Raw genomic sequence first — 23,256 nt, forward strand, 5'->3', positions numbered from 1 at the left:
CTGTAATCCCAGCACTCAGAGAGGCTGAGGCAAGAGCTTCACCATGATTTCAAGGCCAGCCTGAGCTACATAGTGAGTTCAAGGCCAGCCTGGACTATGTAATGAGACCCTGTCTCCAAAATAAATAAATAGAGATTCTTAGGTTCTAATCTTTTTTTGTTTTGTTTTATTTTGTTTTGAGACAGGGTCTCACTATGTAGTTCAGGCTTGCCTTCAACTCACCATGTTTCCCAGGCTGGCCTTGAACTCATGGCAATCCTCTTGTCTCAGCCTCCCGAGTGCTGGGACTACAGGTGTGTGCACCCACGCCCTGCTTCTCAGGCTCTAATCTCATCTCTTGTGGCTCAAGCTTGTTGGTGATGACAGTTTCTAGCAGTCTTTCCCTCACTCCACATAGTGAAGAAGATAGGGCTCAAGTCTCTGGGAAGAAGCCAGTTACCAGGATTTACAGGGGCCAGGAAGGGCAGGCTGCCTCAAATGCTACACTTGATCTTAGCCAAAAGGCAGAGCAGCCCCTGAGAACTGTGACTGAGGCTCAACCTTCTCCAGGTGAGTTCTGCCCAGCTGTTCCCAGGTAGTAACAGCTTGACATTTTTCAGCAACACTTGCAGCATTGTTTCAAGGGAAAATGATCTGTGTGGGCTTTGAGTGACATGCACACATTGTTACTGCACAAGGGTTACAAGGAAGCCTTGTGTTGTACCAGGAGAGCTTGGTAGCCCAGGCAGGACAATATAGTTGGAGGAGGTAGGAGAGATCTTTAGGGTTAGCTTCAGTCCACAGCACAGAGCAGGAAAGAACCTCTCCAAGGACCATTCCACAGCTCACAACACAATGCCACCCAGAAATAAAGTAGGAAAGAACCAATTTGCTTTTGGAGGTAAAGAAAATACAGAAAGGGTATAGAACCAGTCCTGGAGAAGTCCCTGCTGGCTGTCTAAAGTAGCACCAGCCAATAGAAATACAGTTCCAGCCACATATGCAAGCCAGTATATAACTCAATTTTCTGGTAACCACGTTAAAAATATAAATGTTTAAAAAAAGAACGAGGGGGGTGGATTTAGTTTAGTGATATGGCACCTACTTAGCAAATAGAAGGTCCTGAGTTCAATCTCCAGGTCCAGAAAGAAAAGAAAAAAAAAAAAAGAAAAAAGAAAAGAAAAGAAAGAAAAAGAACAAGGGAAATTTGTTTTAGTAATATATCTTATTTAACCCAACATGTTCAAAATATTATTCCAACATGTTATTAGTGTGATAAAAATTACTAGTGTGCTAGCTTGCAATCTTTGCATTGCTACATCTTTGGGAATTTGCAGATTGCCACATTTCCTGGTTAGCCTTGAGTGGGCGGCGGCTCCATAGCCAGGTGGACAGGAAGGTGTAGAGCAAGGATGGTGATTCAGCAGAGACAGTCAGTTTCTGGAAGATAAGGGTGGCCTCCAGGAAAGGGACCCTTGAGGAGGCTGAGCCTGCTGGACCGCTGATCATGGGTGTCACCCAGAATACTGAGAGGTTCTGACACACCTCCAGCGGATCTGGTCAGCCTAGTCTTGTAATGACTTGAATATGTTGAAGTTCAGGGTTATCCTCCCTGGCATTTCTAATGCCAAAAGCCTTTCAAGGTCTTAGTGAAGTTTGGGGAGGAAAGGCAGATTCTTTTATTTGCAGTGTCGTTGTGATGAGACCTAAAATCCCAGCTCCCTCGACTGCTTTCTGGCCTCCCATTATGCACTGGAAGGTGAATCAGCAGGGGCTGGGAGACCCAGCCAAGGCTGGTAATGACCCCAAATGGAGTAGGTCCAGAACCATCTTCTCAAATGTTCCTGGGGCCCCAGCCAGGTCATATGAGTGAGTTGGGGTTAGGAAAAATGACATCGGCATGATGTGGTCCCGTGAACACAAGAGCACAAGTGACTAAAGGTAGCAGCACTTTGCCTCCCACCAGGTGATACACAAAGCAGGACCCAGAGTTGTTAGCTTTTGTGAGCAGGTGGAGACAAGCTCAGAGGCTTGCAATTCTGGAAGGAAACTAGCTTAGCACTCTGTGAAAGTGGCAGATGATTCCCCTCACCCATTGAGCTCAGAGAACAAAAACATGGATGCCTGGGCCCTCACATGGGGTTCCTTGACCAACCCTGTAGGGCTTATTTTCACCTGGTTCCCTGGTGAGGCTGCTGACTGGTGCTTGGTTTGACACAAACAGGACAGGGCTTGAGCATGCTCGAGAAGGGACTCTCCTGCTTGGAGCCTTGTTCTGGTCAGGGCTAATGTCCAGGATGAAGCAGGGGGAGCCTGGGCCACTCACTTCCTTCAGATCTAGGGGAGGGACTTGAAGATACGCTGTTTGAGGAATAAGACTCAGCCCCTGGAGAGTGTAGCAGCAAGATGACAGATTAGGAAGCTCTAGGCTCTTGGTCTCCTACAGGAGCACTGAGTAAATACCTACAATCTCGATCCCTGACAGAATACTAAACAAACAGCTAGGAACTGGCTAAAACTCATTGCTCTAGAGTTTTATCCAGCTTAATCTTCAGGACCTCTCCTCTTGCTCCTTGGAGGTAGTGTGTAGGGCAGGAGGAAGTTCCTACGTTCTCATCATTTGATCTTTCCATAGTAAAGGCCATCGCCTCAGTTTGAGACTACCTAGTGTCCTTAACTAAGTCACTTTGTCAGCATAAACTCAGGTATCTTGGAAAGGGGCTTTTAAGGAACAACTCAAGACATTTCTATTACTCTGGAAATTCCAAAGGTTTGGGTCCTGGGACAAAGATTAAATAGTGTGTTTATTATGCTGCAGCTACATGCAGTAGTCAGGGCTTGGGAAATAGGAATTGGGGAAGTATTATTTGGTTACAGAGTTTCAGTTTGAGAAGATGAAAAATGTTCTGGAGTAGGGTGGAGGTGATGATTGCACAATAATGTGAATGTGTTTAATGCTACTGAACTGTGTAGTTAAAAATGGTTAAAATACATTTTTTGTTGTTTTTTTGAGCCTCATGTATAGTTCAGGCTGGCTTTGAACTCACTATGTAGCCCACTCTGGCCTCGAACTTGCAGCAATCCTCTTGACTTGGCCCCTCAAGTGCTGGAATTACAGGCATTTGCCACCACAACTGGCTGCAGTATTAAATTTTTATGCTGTGTACTTTTACCCATAACACAGAACACACACACACACACACACTTCCAATTGGAACTATCACTGGATGGACAGAGCCTGAGGAGGTTCCCCCAGAGAGCGGATGGGGACCTCATCTCATCCTGCCTGGGGTAGGTTTTGTGTCACAGAATTTCAGGCTTCATCAATGAGAGAAGTATAGGGGGCAGAATGGAAGAAGTGCACACTCAGTGTGAACTCCCAAGGGGTGCGTTATGGTCTTGAGTTGGGAGTTTGCCTGTGGTCTTGCTGGGAGTACCTTGCTGGGTGATCTAGGACAAGCATTCCTTCTGTCTGTCAAGCCAAGCCACCTGTTTGGCGGACCATGTTAGAATGCAAGCTATTTGCATGCATTTGGAGTTTAGAGTTGCTGCCACTCACTAGTGCTGGCCCTCTCCTGTACTAGAAGTGGAGCCCAGCATATTCACACTACACCCCACCCTTTATTCTATTTTATTATTTTGTTTTGACACAGTGGCTTGATAAATCACTAAGTTGCCCACACTAGGCTCAAACCTGTTTTCCTCCTGCCTCAGCCTCCCAGAGTGCTAGGATTACAGGTGTGTGCAACCATTCGCAGCTTACTAGTGCTGGTTTTTAGAGGACGGAGGCCTGTGGGAAGAAGAGTGCAGGCTCACCAAAAAAGACATGTCACCTCAAAAATTCTGGGGTTTAACTCGATCTGCTCTGTTACCTACAATCCCAGACACTGAAGATGAAGTAAGCCGAGATAAAGTAATACTTTGCTTATAAATGGAGATGGTTGGTATTCTCAATCTGCTTTGGAAATTACTGCCTCTGATACATGTGTAAGTAAACAGCAGCATTTACATGGATGGTTATAGTTTCCTAGTCCAACTGTATTTGAAGATTTTAAGTGCAAGTACCCTTTCAGAGAAGCTAAAAATCATTCTGAGTTTAAGAAATACTTTAGTAGCTTGGAGCCATGATCCTGTGGAATGTGCTGTCTGGAAACAGGTCGTTTTTAGGACATAAGGACATCTTTGAAAGTGATGTTATTGTCCAGTGCACAATAAATTAGTCATCTGATCCTCTTTATGGGAGAACATATTGGCCCCAGTACTGTCAGTGGTGAAGTTCTAAAAGCTGGGGTGCCAAGCACAAGTATGTTTCTTTTTGAAAGAGCCAAGAAAGTGTACATTATTTTAAAAGGACTTTTGTTATCTTTAGCTTCTCTGACAGTCATTTGTAAATTTTCAAAATATTAAAGAGTGGGCCCGGGATTTAGCTCAGTGGTTTCGCTGTCTGCTGCACAAGCGCAAGGACCCGAGTTCGATCCCCTGCACCAAAAAATAAATAAATAAATAAATGTTAAAGAGTAAAATATGCAGTTTGAGCCCCCCCCCAAAAAAAGAAAAGAGTGCAGGCTCAGTTCATAGGTGAAAATCTTATCTTTAAGACTCTTAGGAGTTTTTTTGGAATGAGTTTCCAAGAAGGGGAAAGGGCATTTTAATATTGGATAACTTCGTGTGCTGAAGCTAGTTTTCCTTAAAAGTACAATTTTATTTTTTTAGATTAATTTTATTGGTACACTTTTAATATACATAATGATCACATTCATCATAGGGAATTTGTACCTGTACATAACATATCTTGATTGTTCTTTTTCCCCATTCCTCTCTCCTCCCTTCAACCCCTCTTCCCCTCCTTATTTACAAAATCTTTGTTTCCATTTTTCCTTCTATTCTCTTTTTTTTCTTTCCCTTCCTTCTCTTCCCTCCCCCTCCCTTGTTCCCCTTCTCTTTGAACATTTTCTTCCCATTTCCCAATATCTATTATCCATCTTGGTCCTTACTTACCCTTTCAGTTTCTCACACAAGACAAACAATGTGGTATTTAAACATGTGTGATTTATTTCACTTCAAAGTATGGTCTCAAGGTGCATCCATTTACCTGGAAATGTTTCAAGCTTATCCTTCTTTATGGCAGAGTACTCCATTGTATAAAAAACCCACATCTTCTTTATTTGTCAGTTGATGGGCATTTGGGCTATTTCTAAGATTTAGCTAATTATAAATTGTGCTGCTATCAACATGGGTATGCATATATTGCTGTGGTCTGATTCTTTTAATTCTTTCAGGAAGATACCAAGAAGGGCACTAGCTGGGTCAAATGGAACCTCTAGTTTTAGTTTTTTGAGGAATCTCCACACCTTTTTATTTTGTTTTCTGATACCAGGGATTGAATTCATGACCTTGGGCTTGTGAGGCAGGTGTGGCTGAATCCCTGGCTTATCCACACTAATTTCCATATTGGTTGTACCAATTAACAGTGGAGAAAGGTTCCTTTCTCCCCATAGCTTCACCAGCATTTGTTATTGGTTGATTTCTTTATAATAGCCATTCTTTCTGGAGTAAGATGGAATCGCAGTGTTATTTTAATTTGCATTTCTCGAAAAAGTACAATTTTAAACACAAAAGTAAAAAGTACAATTTATTTTATTTATTTATTTTAATTTTTTTAGACAGGGCCTCACTATGTAGCCCAGGCTGGCCTCAAACTCATCGTCATCCTCCCGCCTCAGCCTACCAAGTGCTGGGACTATAGGCATGCGCCACCATGCCTGGCAAAAAGTACAATTTTACAATTCCAATTTTCCTTGCCTCTTTTCTACTTATCTCTGTTTCTTCCATCCTGCCTCAGGACCTGCCCATCTCCTCTATCACCCTCGTCAGCCTTCCCGCTCTGAGGAAGGCATGCCCAGGCCTGGTGCTTGCTGACTTTGGTGCCTGGTGGATGTGTATTCCCTGTCTTATCTTTCCCCTCCTCTCACTGCTAGGTGGGAAACAGAGCAAAGAACCAGAACCTGACTGATCGGAGCAGGGTTCTGGGCGTGGTAGGTGCTTGCATTTGGATGCACAAATGAACAGGTTTCATTTCCTGAACGGGATGAAGGTAACAGGTCAGCTGACCAACAGTTCAGGTAGTTGGAGGAAAGAAGGGTCAGGCCTGGATTTTCTTCTCCACCTGACTCGTAGTCCTTTTCTTCTGCTAGCAGGACCTATCAAGTGCTTGCTTACTGAGCACCGTCATTAGCTCTGCTCTGTCCCCAGCAACGAGACCCAGAACTGTCCTAAATCTTGGCTGCTTCTATAAGACAGGGATAATGCTGCAAAAGGTATAAGACACCATCTAAAGCCACTTAGCTAGCGGATAAGAAGTGCTAAATGAGGAGGTCCACTAGGACAGCATCGATAAAGGTGGCGGCTGCCTCTGTCATCCCGAGGCTCCTGATCTGGAAGGAGAGGCAAACACCAAACCTCCCCACGGGGGTGTGAGGCCACCTGTCAGGGAGCTGGCGGGTCACAGGGTATGGGAGGCTGGGAGTGCGGCTCTTCTGAGAAGGTGGCACTTGAGCGGATTCTTAGTGAGCAGTGGCTTTGGGTGCAGAGCTGGGCTGCTCTAGGGGCTTCCCGGTGGTTCACCGAGGAGGCCCGAGTTTCTCCAGAGAGTGATGCAAGCTGAAAGCGGCACAGAGCTGGGAGATGGTGTTGTTTACCCCCAAGTGTGCAGAGGGGAGCTGTGCTGATGAGACCAGGGTCTGCTGACTTGCAGGGAAGATTATAGTCTCATGAATCTGAGACGTTCTAAGGAAAAGGCGCCCAGGCTTACGAAGTGTACACAGCTACTTTCACCACCTGGCTCTTGATCTTTCTCCAGCAGTGCTGTTAACAGGGATGTCTTTCCCTTCCCTTCAGCTCCCCCCAGCCACCAACGTCAGTCAGCCCGAGTGGACTGCAGGGTGAAGGTGGGATTCTCATCGGGGATGGTGAAGAGCTATGGATGGGGTCAAGGTGGAAGCAGATGTTTCCTCTCTTTTCTGTATTCTCTGTCTCCTGACCTAGTACCTGCTCCCAAGCTTAACTCAGAAGAGCATCTGGCTTCCCTTGGTGTGCAGAACTAGGGGCCTTTTCTCTGGTGAGTCATGCAGCAGCAGAGGGCAGCCTGCTGGTTCTGGCCACACTCTCCGCTGTCTGACCTGTCTGCGCGCAGCCTCCCACCTGCACACAGCTACTGATGCTGGTACTGAGCAGAAGAGGAGAGGGAATGATAGCTGCAGCTGTCTTGCAGAGGGGGCATGGCAGGGGCTGGATTTCACTTCCTACCCAGCCTTTCTGGGGCTTAGGTTGTATGTCACAGCCTCATGATGGGGCAGGGTTTGCTTTGGGTTTGTCTGCTTCCTTCTCTAGAGAGGTGAGCACAAGCCCCTGTCAGCTCCAGGAGCTGGACTGGGTCGTACAGTCCTGCAGGTTCCCGAAGCCAAGCAAGGTAGGGACTGCTTTACTGCCTTTTCTCCTTTCTCCTCTCCCCTAGAAATTCCTGATTCGGGCATGGCTTTGCTCAAAATTATAGGTTGGTATGGCTTCCAGGCCCTAGAACAGCCAGCCCCCATGCACAAATCTATTTGCTGTGTTGATCTTTTCTGAAAAAAATGTAGGGAGTGAGGGGCCATGAATTACCCATGTTAAAACAAGCTGATCCCGTGCGCTGTTTGTTCAGCCCCTTGAGCAATCCAGACCGCCTCAGACCTTTGTCCTGGGTGTCCTGCTTGATTCTAGACACGTTTATAGAGCTACACATTTGAGCACAGTTATGGAACTGTTCTCTACTGAGGAGTTTGCCAGGAACACATGCCTCTAGTGAACCCAGCCAGCAACTGAGAATCTCACAGACACACACATACACACAGAGGGCGTTGAACCCAGGGCCTTTGCACTGAGCTAGACCTTTTTATTATTTTTCATTTTGAGACAAAGTCTCGCTAAATTGCTGAGGCTGTGCTCAAACTTGTGATCCTCCTGCCTTAGCCTCCTAGAATATTGGAATTACGGGCATGTACCTCCACACCCGGGTCTAGAATTGTCCCCTGATATGTTTCCCTGAGGCTATGGAGATCATGGAGATACAGATCAGTGCAAGTCTCTAAAACTTGGTTCATGACCCTCCAGCATCACAACCATGTGGGGTGTTCATTAAAATGCAGATTCCTGCTGGGCCTGATGGTACACGCCTGTCATCCCAGTACACTTGGGAGGCTGAGACAGGAGGACTGCCGCAAGTTTGAGGCCATATGAACTACATAATGAGATCCTGGGGGGGGGGGGAAGAAAAAAAGAAAGGAAAGCAGAGACAGGGGGAGAGGGAGGGGGGAAATTCCTAGGCATTAGGGGAGACCCAAGGAATGCGTCTCTTTGGGCTGGAATCCAGAAATTTGTGTTTTCGCTCCCTTCCAGGAGCTCCAGTGCTCATGGAAGTTAGAGGTGTCCTGGTGTGGAAGCCAGGGAACCTGGACCAGTTCTGTGGGCGGCTGTGTTGGGGCCTTCAGCAGGACACGTCTTTTTGGGGTGTAGCGTCACTGTCGGGAATGGGATTGCTGTTGTGAAGGTGAAGTGAGGTGTGGTCTGTCTGGGGGCCCCTGAGGACTGAGGACTGTGGGAGGGAAGGAGGGCAACTGGCACTGCAGCAGTCTCTGCCCCCAGTGCTTTGCTGTCCTTGTTTCGGGCTTTACCTCCTCCTGTGGGAAGAGAACTCCAGGTGTTTTCTGTGATCATCATTCAATAACAAATTGGTCTTTGGTCCTGGCCTCAGGAAGAGGGGGGCTGGGTAGCGGGAAAGAGGCTTCACCCAGGCCTCTTACTCTTCTTCCTCACCTTTTATGTACAGCTGGACTCCCCTGAGAAAATCCCCTGCACTATTTCCTCCGTTGCTAATGCCTTTGAAGTGGGGCCTGGGAAGAACAGCAGGTGGCCAAGCCCCTCTTCCTCTGGCTGCAGAGCTGGGGCAGGGCCTGGAAGACCCCTCAGGTTCTCTGAAGCCGCTTCTCTCCTCTGGCCCCTCACCAGCCCCAAGTGTCCACGGCCCTGCCCCGTTCCCAGGAGAGAGCCACAGCCTGGGCTTTTTTCACTTTTGGAGTAAGGAGGGCTCTCCTTGCTGGTGTTGGATTCTTTCAAGGCCATTGTGTGTGGGGGGGAGGCAGCTGTTGTGTTCTCAGGGCCTGGAAGATTATTTAGGGACATCAGGAGGCCCTACCATCATCCTCTTCTCTCATGGGCTGCCCTCTGACTCACTGCGCAGAAGAACTCGGATGAGAGGCACACGGTGCACCTGGTTCTATGTGTGTGTGAGGACCCGGGCGGTCTGCAGACAGGTCGTAGAGCACATGTTCCTCACTGCAAATGATCCCCTCACACCTGGGTCATCTGGAGCCTCAGACCCTGATTTCCTGGGATCTCAGCAAGGTTCCCTGGGAACCAAGCAGGGCTGGGGCTGAACATCAGAAGTCTCAAGGTTGACCATGACCCTGAGTAACACTGCAACCTCAGTAGGCTGATTAAGCTCTTCTATGAAATGGAAACTCACCACTGCTCCCCAACACAGCAGCTTCCTGCTGTCAGCCGCCCCGCCTCCTCTGAGGTCCAGATAATAATACTCTGGCTGTGCAGTTGCCTTGGAAATGGTGAAATACCATGCAGATGTTGAACGTTGATTTTTAGTGTCCTTTCTCTTTGTTGGTGGTACTGAGGATTTAACCATGGGCCTTTGCTCTGATCTACATCTCCAGCACTTTTTATTTTTTATTTTGAGACAAGGTCTCTCTAAATTGACTAGACTGGGCTTGAATTCGTGATCCTTCTGCCTTAGTTTCCCAGGTAGCTGGGATTACAGAAGTATGCCACCATATCCAGCTTAGTGTCCTTTGTTTGTTGGTTGGTTTCGTTTGGTTTGGGTTGGTTTTTTTGTCACCGAGTCTCTACTATATAGTCCAGGCTGGCCTTGAATTTGAGGTGATCCTCCTGTCTCATCCTCCCAAGTGCTGGGATTATAGGTGTGCACCACCAGGCCCGGCTTAGTGTCCTTTCCTATACTTAAAAAAAAAAAAGTACATGAAAGACTCTGGACTTGCTCTTGGACAGGAAATGGAAGGGCTTCCCTGTACATACGTCTTATCCTGTCTTGAGAAGTGTCTCCTTGGATTAAGGGCCACACCCTCCATTTAGAGGGCTCAGCACTCAGCTGTATAATCAGCTGGTTGTTGAGAATAAACTCTGCTCATTCTGGTTATGGAAGCCTCTCCCTGAGCTTCTGGGTTCTGGAGCAGCCCTTTCATCAGTACATAGAGGAGATAGTGCTTGATCCTTTGCACTGAGCTCTTCTGTGGCTCCAGGAGTCCTGTGGAGCATTCTGGGTCCTTCTGATTCCAAGAAACTCACAGCTGGCTGCAGAAGAGCCTTGGCAAGATGCAGCTATTATGTCTGTGCATGTCAAGGGTGTCGCCTGCCTTCTGTGTAGGACATGGGGAGCTGGCTCTGCACCCTCAGGAGATGGGATGAGAGGGAAGCTTCTTCACCTTTGGGCTGGGAGTGCCCTGGCCTTTGGAGATTTCCTCCTGTCTCCTCACAGTTAGCAAGAGGCAGCGATGAGTGACAACGGATGCGGATTGGTGGGGCCAGGGTCGCCCTAGGGAAGACGTTAGAGCCTCCATGGTGGTTTCTCCTTGGCAAGACCGCTCTGCAGAGTTCTCCTCTCTCCATTGTCTGCCCTGGGTACACCTGGCGCACACACCTGATGCCCCGAGAATCCCTGCCTCATGTGAGGGTGTGCCTGTCCCAGCCAGATCACTCCTCCCTTGCCAGTAGGGTACACAGGCTCTTGACAAAGGGCTTTATTCTTACTGAGCTCAGTGTTGATGCCTGCTTTCAACCACCCTCTACTCTGAGCCTCCTCATACCCACAGCCCTCCTTTGAGGGCTGGATGGCCCCTTGTATTAGTTCTCATGGTAAACTCTGCAAAGCGTCTGCCCAGATCTCCATGGGGAGTGGCAATGACACCTGCTCTCTTCTGTTCTTGAACCTTGCTTGTCCTGGATTATCTCCCTGTGTCTACCCAGTGCATGACAGATGAGTGCCAGTGGATGAAGGCCTTTGTCCCTTCGTCTTGTTATACTTTTTTGTGAGACCATGCACCACGGCTTTCATTTATTGAGTGAATACTGAGCACCTGCTGTGTGCCAAGCAATCTAAGCATCGGAGACAGGACCCTGCTCGTGGAGAGTTCACATTTGGGAGGAGAGGTCAGATTATACACCAGCCACTCAAGGAGTGAGCGGTGGTGAAAATATCAGGGCAGGTAGGAAGGGAGGTGACTTCAGAGCAGAACACTGGGAGATATTTTTGTGTAAGGAGGGTCCTGGGTACTCCTTAAATCACAAGACTAGGGCTGATGGTGCTGTTGCTCTCTTGGGGTAGTGTTAGCTGTGGGTGACTACTAGTTTTCTTGGTGTAAGATTTAGGTTGCTCATTCTTCCTAGTTTTTGCCCTGGAGTCATGAGGCAGGGTTAGTTCATTTGGGAAGTCAGTTTAGAAAAGAGCTACACAGGGCCCATCCTATTTATTTCAGGAGATGCACACCCAAGTCAAGAGGAACTGGGCCATGTTCATGGCAGCCCATGAAGCAACAGTCTGAGGTCCACCTCTGAAAATAGGTGTGAGTGGGAGGGTTTCCCCAGGAAGAGCCATCAGCTTAGAAGAAAGCCTGGGAGGATTACCAATATTGACTGTCACATGAACACCACTTTAGGACTGACCTCGTGCTGCCTTGCAGACAAAGGAGACTGTTCTTTCCCTGTGGGTTATTTTATCTGTCAAAGGACAGAGAGTGAGACACTGGGCATGGTGGTGCATGTCTGGAATCCTATCACTCAGGAGGCTGAAGCAGGAGAATCACTTCGAGTTCAAGGCCAGTCTGGACTACACAGTGGGACTTGTCTCAAAAAACAAAGGAACAAACAAAAAAGGCCCCGGGGCGGGGAAGGGTGTGAGGGGATGCAGGGAGTGATAAAGCTGAAGGAGCCCAAACCACATAGGCCTGGAGGATCTGTCCATTGGCTGCTGAGTGTCCTCATTTAGGACAGAGGTGATGGGAACTGCCCAGCTATTTGAATGGAGTTTTGCATATTGCCTACTGTAAAGGTGGAAAATGTGGAGCGAGGCTTGCATGATGCAGTCCTGGCTGGCTGGGTGGTTCAGAAACACAGTTTTCCTCTTTCCTGGCTGAGTCACAGGGAAGTTCCGTGAGCCTGTGGCTTTGGCTGTCTGGACTCAGCCAGAGGGACCTTTGTGTGTTGAGCCCAACAGAGATTTGTGTTCTTGTGAACTGGAAGGCTTCCTTGCTGCTCCCAGGAGAGACCTGGGCTGACCCTCTGTGGAGCTCACCATGGGAACTATTTCAAGGGGGCACCCGATCCTTAAAAGGAGGGCCATGTGCACAAGAATGCTCCGGAGCTGAGGATGACTGAAAGCAGGCATAAGTATTGGGCTCAGGTGAAAAACAAAATACAATCCTCTGTCAGCCTCTCTCTGTCTCTTTCTGCCTCTCATTTTTTTGAGACAGGATCTCACTATGTAGTTGATGCTGGCCTTGAACTCACTATGTAACCCAGGCTGGCCTCAAACTTGTCAGTGATCCTGCTGCCTCAGCTTCCCCAGTGCTGGGATTATAGGAAGCACCACCACACCTGGCATGAGCATCTCTTTTTCTATCAGGAAAGCTTCCATGTAGAACTCAGATCCTGCCCTAGATTTAGCATTTCTGTTACAGCCTAGGGTATCTCCATTCTTTAGCTATCTTGCATTCAGAGATGAGAAGGAAACTCAACACTAAGGCCAGAGTATCTTAACTAGATGATAAGCTTGGTGAGAGTCAGCCCCTTGCCTCTGTGTCTCCTTCTTTTTCAGTAGGGTTCTTAGTATGCAGTAGGTGCTCATTAAATACTGAGTGTAGGTTCGAGGGTAGGAAGTTGATCAACCTGCCTTTCAGGAACCTCCGTGCCTGATCCTGGGAAGCCCCAAATGTGAAGTCATCTGTGTTGGGGCTTCTTTGTGTCCTCCTTCCTCACCTTTGCATTCTTTTGGTGGCAAACTCTTACAATGCAGCAACCTGCTAACTTGTTCGCTGTGGAGGACACTAGAAAGAGAAGAGTTGCGTTTGAGTCATACAGGTCTAAGAGTCCTTTCTTTTTTCAGAAAATGTTTCCCGAGTGCCGTCTCTGCTCTTGGAGTTGCATCAAACACAATGAGTGGAGAGGTCACAGGAGGAAGCATTCATTGGTGTCCTGTTGTCAAGGTGCCAACAGTCTGGTGGAGGAGAGAATACCCTATGTGAAAAGAAAGAAAACCAAACTAACTTTCCATAGAGTGTGGCTACTTGATAAAGACACCTCTCACTTTGCTTCCTCCAACTGCTAGACATGGGGGCCCCACAAATGGAGCTTATACACATGGAGGGATGGCAGGTTCTCAAGGGCATCACTTTTCTACGCCACTTACCTTGTCAATCAAGGGCTTCGGAGTGAGATAACCATGGTCTTGAGTCTCAGTTCAGCCATTAGAAGCTGGGTGACCTTGGGCAAATTACAGATATTTCCTTGTCTGTGAAAAACCACAGATGCTGTTGCTGACTCAGGAAGTGGTAGTGAGGCCTTCAATGAAATGCCACGTGAAAGGCCCTTTAGCACACTGCCTTGCACACAGTAGATGCGCAGTACATATTGGTTTCTCCCTCCTAGTCTGAATCACAGTTAAGACCAGAGCATTTAGTGCTTGCTTCGGCAGCACATATACTAAAATTGGAAGACCAGAGCATTTAGCCTAATGGGAAGAGCACGGACTCCAGTACAGATGGTCTGAGCTTGAAGTTCAGCCTCATCACTTACTCTGAGGCGACCTTGGCAAGCTACTTCAGCATCAACTTCCTCCACTTTACAATAGGAGTTCAGCCATGCCTGTCACACGGTGAGCACCGTGTGTCAGCAATTATAACTGTTGCGGTTGGCCCTGGGAATCAATGATTATAGGCTCTCCTAGTTTCAGGAGCTGCTGCTGTCTGCATTTCCGTAATCTCTTTCCTCCCTAATGACTGAGGAATCCTGAGAGCACAAAGGCTGTCTAAGCCACCTGCATAATCATGGCTTTGGGGACAGACCTGTGACTGGAGGGGATTCTGAGGAAGTCTGGAGTTGCCCGGCTGTATGCCTGTGCTTCCTGGATTCTTAGAGAGCCAGGCTCAGCTCTGAAATCTGCAAATCCCCTTCATGAGTGATTTCCCTCCACCTCAATGGGATCATTTTTGTTCTTGAACGCCTACCATTTCCCTAATCCCCAATCAGCCTCTTCAAAGGAAGCCAAGGGCCTGGATTTGGGGGTTTCATAAACAGTCACCTGAAGAGGATTCAGATTGCATTGCCGCTTATTGTGTGGTCCCAGAGCTGCCCAGCATTCCTGGGTAGCTGGGCCTTGTCCTTGTGATGCAGCTTAATTCATCAGTGTGTTGGTGCCCCACAGCCACCTTGGTGTGTCCTGCTTCTTTTTGGGACATCCACAGACTTAGACCCCCTGGCAGGCCTCCCTGTTGCAAGCACCTTCATTCTAATCTGGTCCCTTGCCCTTGGGTCCTAGAGCCCCATTTGGGCAGATGTGAGCATCTTAGTGACACTAGCCACTGGGCTCCAGAATTATGCATTGGAGTGTGCAGACTTGCCAAAATTGCACTGTCTTTGCAGCATTTCAGTGCACACACTAGAGTGTGGGGACAGGCAAGGAGTGTGAAAGTCACCCCCCTGTAATTCCCCAGGTGCACTTGGTCCCCGAAGGCAGAGCTTTAGTGGTGGCCATGCTGTCCATCCCTGACACACCAGTGCAAAGGATCCCAGATGCAGGGTGTGTGGCATGGAATGAAATCAGCCATACTATATTTTAGCACATTCCAAAAGCCATAAATGCTGTACCTACTTATGTGACCATTTATACAGTAACATTTCTTACATTTATCTGTGCATCCTAAGCTTCCCTCAACTGTCCACTCTGAGCTTAGCTTCAGTTTAATACGATCATTACTAGCTAGTGTGCCCGGAGGGCTATAGAGCCACACATTTACCTAGGCACCTCAGCACACACAGCATCCTGGGAAGGGGCATCAGACTGTGACCTTGATCATGGCTCACATAGGTTGATGGCCAGTAAGCAAACTGAGGTACGGAAGTCTAGATTGAATATCGGTTTAGCTTTATGTGGCTCTGATATTAAAAAGACCCTGAAGCATGCTTATTTAAATAGCAAACTTTCACTGAGAACCTTGCCAAGTTTTCAGTTTCTAACCACATCTTTCCACCAGGCTGGAATCACACGACCAGTCTGTGCGGAAGTGACATTTTCCTGACATGCCAGACAACGCAGCTCACTCATTCCACAACACCTATTTATTGAGCAAGCACCTGTCCGGTTTATCAGGAACCAGACTAGTGTCAGAAAGATGGCTAAAAGCCAAAGGTCTAGAGGAAGGGAGAGCAAGGGATCACACTCAGGGAGGAGAATGAAGGAAAGCTCTGTGCAGATGCTGCACTGACTGAGACAGTAAAGAGAAGGGGAGAACTTGGGATAGAGATACAGTGGGTCCTTGACTTACGAACTCCATTCATTCATGAGGGCTGGTTGTAACTCACATTGGTCAATTGAAGGCTCAGGATCCTCTACGCAACCTTCAAAGTCTCTCTCCTGTGTACAGGCAGATCTCAGTGTCCTTAGAGGGACATTGGCCCAGGATTTCTCAATTAACTCCACCCAGAAAAGGATGTTGTACTGTTCCTTCCAGAACTCTTTAAGGATTAAGTCTGCATCTGAGACCATCCAAAAGGATAAGTGTCCAGCATTTGGGTTGTAACTCAAGACTTTGTTTGTAAGTTAAAACTAAAATTCTGGTCGTAACCCAAGTTGTTTGTGTGTCAGGCCAGTCATAACTCAAGGGTCCACTGTATAGATGAAAGGATGGAATAGTTAGAATTGTGATTTGTCTGGCTGGAGTGCAGGGGAGCTATAGGAACCTCGGAGGAGGTGGGACTAGAAAGATAGGTCGAAAGTGGTGATGAAAGCTCAGAGCCGCAGGCTGAGGGCTTTGGACTTCCCTCCTGCCTCTGAGGACTGGCTTCTTGAAGGCCTTTGAGCAGGGATGGTATGACCAGAGCAGTGCCGAAGAGAGTGAGCTTGCATACGGCTATTGGAAGAGATTTGCAATCGCCTGGGAGGAAGGCCAGAAGGCCTGAAGGGAGAGAGGCAGATGTGGAGGGGAGAGAAGGATGGCTCAGGAGGATCCGGGACAGGGTGGGTGTGAGATGACAGGGTCTGGGATAATCCCAGGAATTGAGACAGAGCAGGCAGAAGGAGCTGAGGAAGAGGAGGACCAGGGCCAGGTAGCTTGTAGGACAGCTGTAAATAAACCAAGCACGTGTGGGGGTCCCAGCAGCCTGGCCCTCCTGTGGCCACTGCTGTGTGGCAGTGTGCAAGGCAGGACAGCAGGCTTGCACAGAGAGCTGAGCCCTGACCTGATAAGCTGCATATCATCTTCCTTTTGTGGAAGAGCAAATAGCCCCAGAGCGGTGAGTAAACTTTCAAGGGTGAGGCCTGTTGTATCTGATAGTCACCTCCTAACCGGTAGAGCTGGGATTTGCACTCAGATCTTCCCGGCCCCAGAGTGTGAGTCCTTGACCATTGAACTGGTATGATGATGTCTCTGATGAGTGCTGGGGTAGGAAGGAGGAGAGGTGAGGGTTTCGCTGAGACAGGAGCACAGCAGGGTGCGAGCTGTTTACTGAGCAGGGCACAGATTCAGGCATAAGGAGGCCGAATTTGCTAACAGCCTTTAAACCAGAGGGCTCTGCTGCAGGGGGAACGGCTCACTCAGCAGGGAACACTTTTGGCTGTGCAACAGAGAGCTAGCTCCTAAAGGCCTGAGAGCCAGGGGACCAGGTCCAGGGGAAAGGAATGAGCCAACCGGGACCCAGCCCTGGGGCTGAGCGCAGGTGTGCCTTTCTCTGAATAGACCAGGATACCTGGGGCAGAGAAGACAGAGGAGGAATGAGGTTGGAGAGGTGAGAACCTGTTTGTTGAGGTTGTTGTCTTCCAACAAGAAGAGCAAGGTCCACCTTGCCCACGGCCTGGGTCAGGATAAGGGGCCTGGGACCCTAACTGAGGGTGTGGAGGAGGGCCAGGGGTTCATTTCCTGTTCTGTTAGGACTGATGCCCTCACCGCTGTGTCGACGCAGAGCTCCTGCCTGTTGTGAATGCTTTGGGAGCCTCCTTTGATGGCCTGACCATCTCTGACCCCATGACCACCAGCATTTGGGAAAGCAGCTTTGTTTCAGGGTTCTTGTTGAACTATGATTCGCTCGGGGTTTTGTGGATAGGGAGTGTGGTGGTGACAGTGGTTCTGGGGGCCTCTGAGCCGATACAGCATGTGTACTGTGCTGTGTAATCAGCTGGGTGTGGGACTCTAACCCCAGATGCAGCCTCATAATTTTTTTGCTTTTATTCTTGCTCTGCTAAATGCATGAGCCAGTGACAAGTGGCAGGCCACACAGAGTATGCCTTCTTGTCAGCCAGAGCCCTCAGATCCTCAGACATGTTTGTAACTGTGATATTCGCCCTGGACTGACATGATCGCAGCATTTAGACATTGCTCTTCAGTTTGCAGAAAGGCCAGAAAGTAGAAACAAAAGTTTAGTATTGTAGGCTGCCAGTCTAGCCCTTCGTTCATCATATTTTCTGTTAAACGCCTGTTTGGGGGAGTGAAATAAACTACAGCAAGCTCACAAGCTCTGGACTGACAACTGTTGAGTGTTGAAACTTCAACTCTGCTACCTATAGCTGTGTGATCTTGGGCAAGTTACTTAACCTTCCTGTACCTCAGGGCCACTCATCCCTAAAATTGGGCCAATGTTAGACCCCTCTTTCTGGGGTTTTGTGAAGATAGAGACATTTCATGGATGGCTCCACACACCTTACTGTGATGAGTATAGGTATATGCCATGTTCCACATCTAAGTGTGAGCTTATTCTGGTTGGAGAGACAGATGTTAGTTAAATAATCATACAAATATACAATCAGCTCACATGGACCCGGCCTTGTGTAAGGGATCAGAGAAAGCTGAGGAAGTGTGGCTTGAGCTCAGTACTGAAGGATGTTTGCATTTACTAGGTGGAACAGAGCAGCAAGGACATTCTGGTCCTGGCAGGGGACCTGATGTAAGCTTCTTTTTTTTCCCATACCAGGGATCAAACTCGGGTCCTTACACTTGCGCAGCAGGTAGGGAAACCACTGAGCTAAATCCCCTGGCCCTGGTGTAAACTTCTTGTGGTCCTCAGTTACAAGGGGGCTTTGGGACCCAGGCAAGGTGATACACATCTGTAATCCCAGCCCTCAGGAGGCTGAGGCAGGAACATTGCTTCAAGTTTAAGATCAGCCTGGGGTACATGGTGAGTTCAAGGCAGGGCTGGAATTCATGGTAAGACTCTGTCTCAAAAACAAAACAAAACAAAACAAAACAACCACAAACAAAGCCCAGAGAGGGCTTTGGATGAAAAACAGAGTCCCACAGAGCGTTTTGATGACCAGGAGCAGACCAGCAGTGAAACCCCATGTCCAGAGCTGGGTGGGCCGTGTTTAGGATCTTTACCCCTATTCTGAAAGCAGAGGGCAGTTGCTGCAGGGTTTTAAGCAGGGGAGGAGCGTGATCCAGTCATATTTCCCAAAGAACACTGGCTGCCGAGGAATGGCTAGGAGCAGAGCCACATGGATGCCATCAGGAGGCTTGAGCCATGCCTTTTCTGAGGATCTTGTCCACCAGACCTCCTTGGTGGGTGGCAGTGATCCCCTGCATGTGCAAATACAGGCACTCAGGACCACTGCACCTGAAGGATGGCAGTGGGAAATGCTGCAATGAGATTTATAAAGATGAATAAGCCCAGCTCCACTTTAGAAGCAATTTTTATTTCATTTGTTTTACTTGTTTGAGACAGGGTCTTGCTATGTACTTCAGGCTGCCCTTGAACTCACTGTGTAGCACAGGTTGGCTTCAAACTCACAAGGATACTCCTGCCTCAGCCTCCCAAGTGCTGGAATTACAGGTGTGCAGCACCACACCGGGCTTAAAAACAATTTTTAGGAAGTTCTTGAAGACTTAAGACTTCAATTTGGCTTGACTATGAATGTTATGTTTTGCCCATGACCTTTTGTTTTGTTGGAAATGATAAAATGAGAGGGACACAGACCTGCTTAGTGGTGATTGAATCATTTACTTTCCTCAGCCAGGTCTGGGTTTTTCTGTGAGCACAGGAAAGGTGCCAGCTCCACCCTCCAGGGACAGGATTGTCTACCTCTTTGATGGACTCTTTCATGGACTTGAGCCCTGGGCCGTTTTTACCCCAGGGCCGTTTTTACCCCAGAGGTGTCTATCAAATCTTGCCCAGCTCTTTTGTAAAGTTACTGGAATTAAACTAAAAGATAAAGAGTATGCTGCTGTTGCACATATACATCTTTTTCCTTGCCACTGTGGGTAAAATGTGATTTGTAGAAAAAGCCTGGACCCTAATAGTTCCACCTATGTGATGTTCTGAGCTTTGTAGACCAGGTTTTCTACCAGCTTCATCCATCCATCTGTTCATTAACCTGCCCACCCATTCACCCAGACAGGCCTAGGAACTAGCACCTGGAAAAAGAGGTGTGGACTCACTGAACATTGCTCTCCAGATGCAGGGGGAAATATGTTATTAAAAACAAAAAAGCCAGGCATGGTGGTGCATGCCTGTAATCTCAGGACTCAGGAGGCTGAGGCAGGAGGATCACTGCAAATTCTAGGCCAGCCTGGGCTACATAATGAGTTCAATGCCACCCTGCACTACATAGCGAGATCTTGTCTCAAAAAACCAAAACAAATAAACAAACAAAAACAAAAAACAAAAGAAGTAGCTATTTACAGTCCAATACCTATGTTTTGGTTTGCCACATAAGCCATGAAAGAAACTCCAAAGCCAAGTCCCTCCTTGCAAAAGCCCCTCTGAGACAATGCCACCATCTATCCAAGGCTACCATGGGTCCTGGGCCCTCAGCTTCATCCTAGTGGCTGAAATCACTTCTACGACATGAGGAACAGCAGGTGCTCAGCCTTAGGGTGTAGGCAGAGGGAGGGGAGCCCAGCCCTGAGATGTCACATGTGACATGTGGCACCAGAGGATTAACTGATCAAGGTGGCAGGATACTGGGGATCAGGTGAAGGTCTCAGAGTTTTTAATCTTCCCTCTGGAAATGAGAGAGCTGCAGAGTCTTGGATGATGTCAGTAACATCCCTCACTCAAACGGGACCCTCTAAGAGTGTGTCTAACTTCCAGATCTCCAACTCCAACGTGCTTAGAGGCCATTTGAAGCTATGAATAAGATTGTAGTTGCCCCTCTGCCTATGGTTGGTTTTTACCCCAGTCTTGCAAGTGAGCAGTTAAGTATTGGAAGCTGCACAAATTTCCAATCACCTGACCAAAGGTACAGAGGCAGGATAATAAAAGACAAGACAAGACCTTAATGCATAAATGGCAGGGGTGTGTGTGGGGGAGTCCAGGACACTCAAAGCTCTTATCAGGCTACAGCACTGTCTCCTGAAGCTTGCCACTATTTATTGAACACATAGCTTCCTGACAGGGTAAGGTGTGATGCAGGGAACAGTCCTGTGGAGAGAACTGATGTGAGCAGAGTCCTGGCAACAAGCGAATAAGACATTCTAGTAGGAACAGATCACTGATTAATGGGAAATTTGTTTTTTCCCATAGATTAATTTTTGCCTCAATAGAAGTTTTCTGTATGAGTCATGCTGCCCTTAGTTGCACTATTGTCTTGCCATCCAAGGTGTCACAGTGTCATGGATCACTGAGACCTCCACCATGACCAGCCCCATGGGAGTTGTTCCTTTCCCACACACCAACTGCTGGCTCTTCAGTCAAGGCATTGTGGGTTAACAGGCAGACTTGGAATTTTAATATAAAAAGCCAATTTATAAATTTGCAGCTTGCTCAGGGTGATCTCCATCAGTTAAAAAGCTGGCTTTAGCTGGGCATGGTGGTGCACGCCTATAATCCTAGCACTCGGGAGGCTGAGCCAGGAGGATTGCCATGAGTTTGACACTGGCCTAAACCACACAGTAAGTTTAAGGCCAGCCTGAACTACCTACATAGTGAGACTTTACCTGAAAAATAGAAAGTTGGACTTCATTTAGAAATATCTCTGTGACTGAAGAATAGATGGCATTCCAGGGACTTTCAGCTGTCCCCATCTGGGCTTTTCTCAGGATCTTGATGCCAGGAAAGTGGACAAGGCACTGGCCAGAAGATCTAATTTCTCTCCTGGGCCTTGGCCGAGTCCCTTAACTTCTGGCACTTGGTTTAACCTCATGTAGCCGACACTCTCTGATCCTCTAACAGTCAAGTTATAACAGAAGATTGCAAATAGATGTTCCAACTACAGCATTCTCTCATTTCAACCCACGAATACAACCGTTTTTGTTACTTTTTGTATTTTAGTTTTAAATCTCCCCTCCCATACTAGATTAGAAACGCTTTGAAGCTGGATCCCTGCCTTGTACCTGTATATCTTGGTAGCTCCTAGAATGTGTAGCAGAGTACTTTTCACACGGTAGATACTTCGCAGATGTGTTTGCTTTCTTGATTATACACTTCATAGGGAGCCCTACACACAGCCTATTGATAACCAACAACTGCTGGTAGCCACCTAAGTAGCAGTAATTGACAGGTGGGGCGGTCAGCAAGTTGGCACCTGATGAATGGTGTGATATCATGGAATGAAAGCTAATTGCTTCTCTACCTGCAGTTCCTTTCTTAAGCATTGAAGGAAGAGTGTGACTTTAGGACAAAGGACTGACTTGTGTTCCTGCATGGCTGGATGCGGAAGCATGTCTGAGGTCACAGCTGTTTTCTAATTTCTGCCTTCATATTGACCATGGCAGTGGGAGTTGTATCATAACTGGTTACTACTGAACCAAAGTACTTCTGATCTGAATCACCCAGGTCATGTGATCTGCCAGGTCACTGGAGTTTGGGCTCCAACTTTGATATAAGATATTTTAATTTGGTGGTGGTGGTAGTTGTAGTGTGGGGGGGTGTATGTGTGTGTGTAGCCATTTTGTATTTGTGTGTGACTTAACACTACAGATGTTTTGGAAGTTGCTAAATTATTCACACGAAGTACTGAAGTTTTCATTTTTGTCAATGTAGTAACAACTTTAGGCTTCCAACTCTTACTGAATGTAAATTCTTATGGTGGTAGGATGTGGAACTTTTCTCAGCTTGTCTCTCAGCTCCAGGTTAACAGATTGAATGAAACTAAAAATTGAAGTAGCACAAGAAAAAAAATCAATATTATTGCACTGTCTACCCCAGAAATGGGAGCATAAAAACCATTGTGCGTTAGTGTGCAGTTAGAGAAGAGCCAGGTACAACGAGACTGCCAGCTCGAATTTTTTTCCATAGACAGAGTTAGAGTATGTGTGAGTCACATTCTCAACTAGAGGAGATATTTCGCTGCTGTCTTAAAATAGGGAAATAATCCTTCTGTGGGACTTAGAAAGGGCTGGAAGTTGGGAATTACATTTCTTCCTTTTTTTTTTTGGTACCGGGGATTGAACTCAGGACCATGCGCTTGCCAGGCAGGTGCTAAATCCCTGGCCCTGGAATTATGTTTCTTATTAGGAGTCTTCTTTAAGCCGTGCTATCACTTCATGGCCATTAGTAACTGATTGATTTTGTCTGTCTTCCATAGCTTGGAATTGCAATTGGGTTCTTGGTACCTCCTATTTTGGTACCCAATGTCAACGACCAGGACAAGCTTGCCTACCATATCAGCATCATGTTTTTCATCATAGGAGGTGTGGCCACTCTCCTCTTCATTCTGGTCATCATTGGTAAGGTCATTAGTAGACTGAGAGGTGGGAAGGGAGGTTCTGCTGCCTTTGTTGGGATCTTTGGGAACATGGCCCTCCAATACCATGGACTTTTACAGAAATTGGAAGCCGGGCTTCTTAGGGCCTTCCAATGTTTGAACCTCTGAAGTTTCATATAGCGCTAGCTGCCCTTTGTCAGTGGCTCAGTAAAGGTTTAATTGTAATTAAATTCTACTTCACCAGAACTGGGTAGAGTGCTGGTCCCTTTGATGAATCCCCAGTGAGGTCCCCCAGCATCATGGAACTGTGC

At 47.6% G+C, this 23,256-nt stretch overlaps 1 protein-coding gene across 3 annotated transcripts in view; it reads left to right on the forward strand.

Annotated features, from left to right (window-relative positions):
• Window positions 1-23,256, forward strand: part of Flvcr2 (FLVCR choline and putative heme transporter 2) — a 50,125-nt gene that overhangs the window by 3,696 nt on the left and 23,173 nt on the right. For all 3 annotated transcript variants that reach the window (XM_013067153.3, XM_013067150.3, XM_004837164.4), the window contains exon 2: window positions 22,826-22,967. In XM_013067153.3, coding sequence (XP_012922607.1) covers window positions 22,826-22,967 — 142 coding nt within the window. The remainder of the gene's footprint in view (window positions 1-22,825; window positions 22,968-23,256) is intronic.

This window comes from Heterocephalus glaber, unplaced genomic scaffold (genome assembly GCF_053883595.1).
Source record: "Heterocephalus glaber isolate CG9 unplaced genomic scaffold, H.glaber_assembly_v1.0 deba00001608, whole genome shotgun sequence".
Taxonomy (NCBI): Eukaryota; Metazoa; Chordata; class Mammalia; order Rodentia; family Bathyergidae; genus Heterocephalus; species Heterocephalus glaber.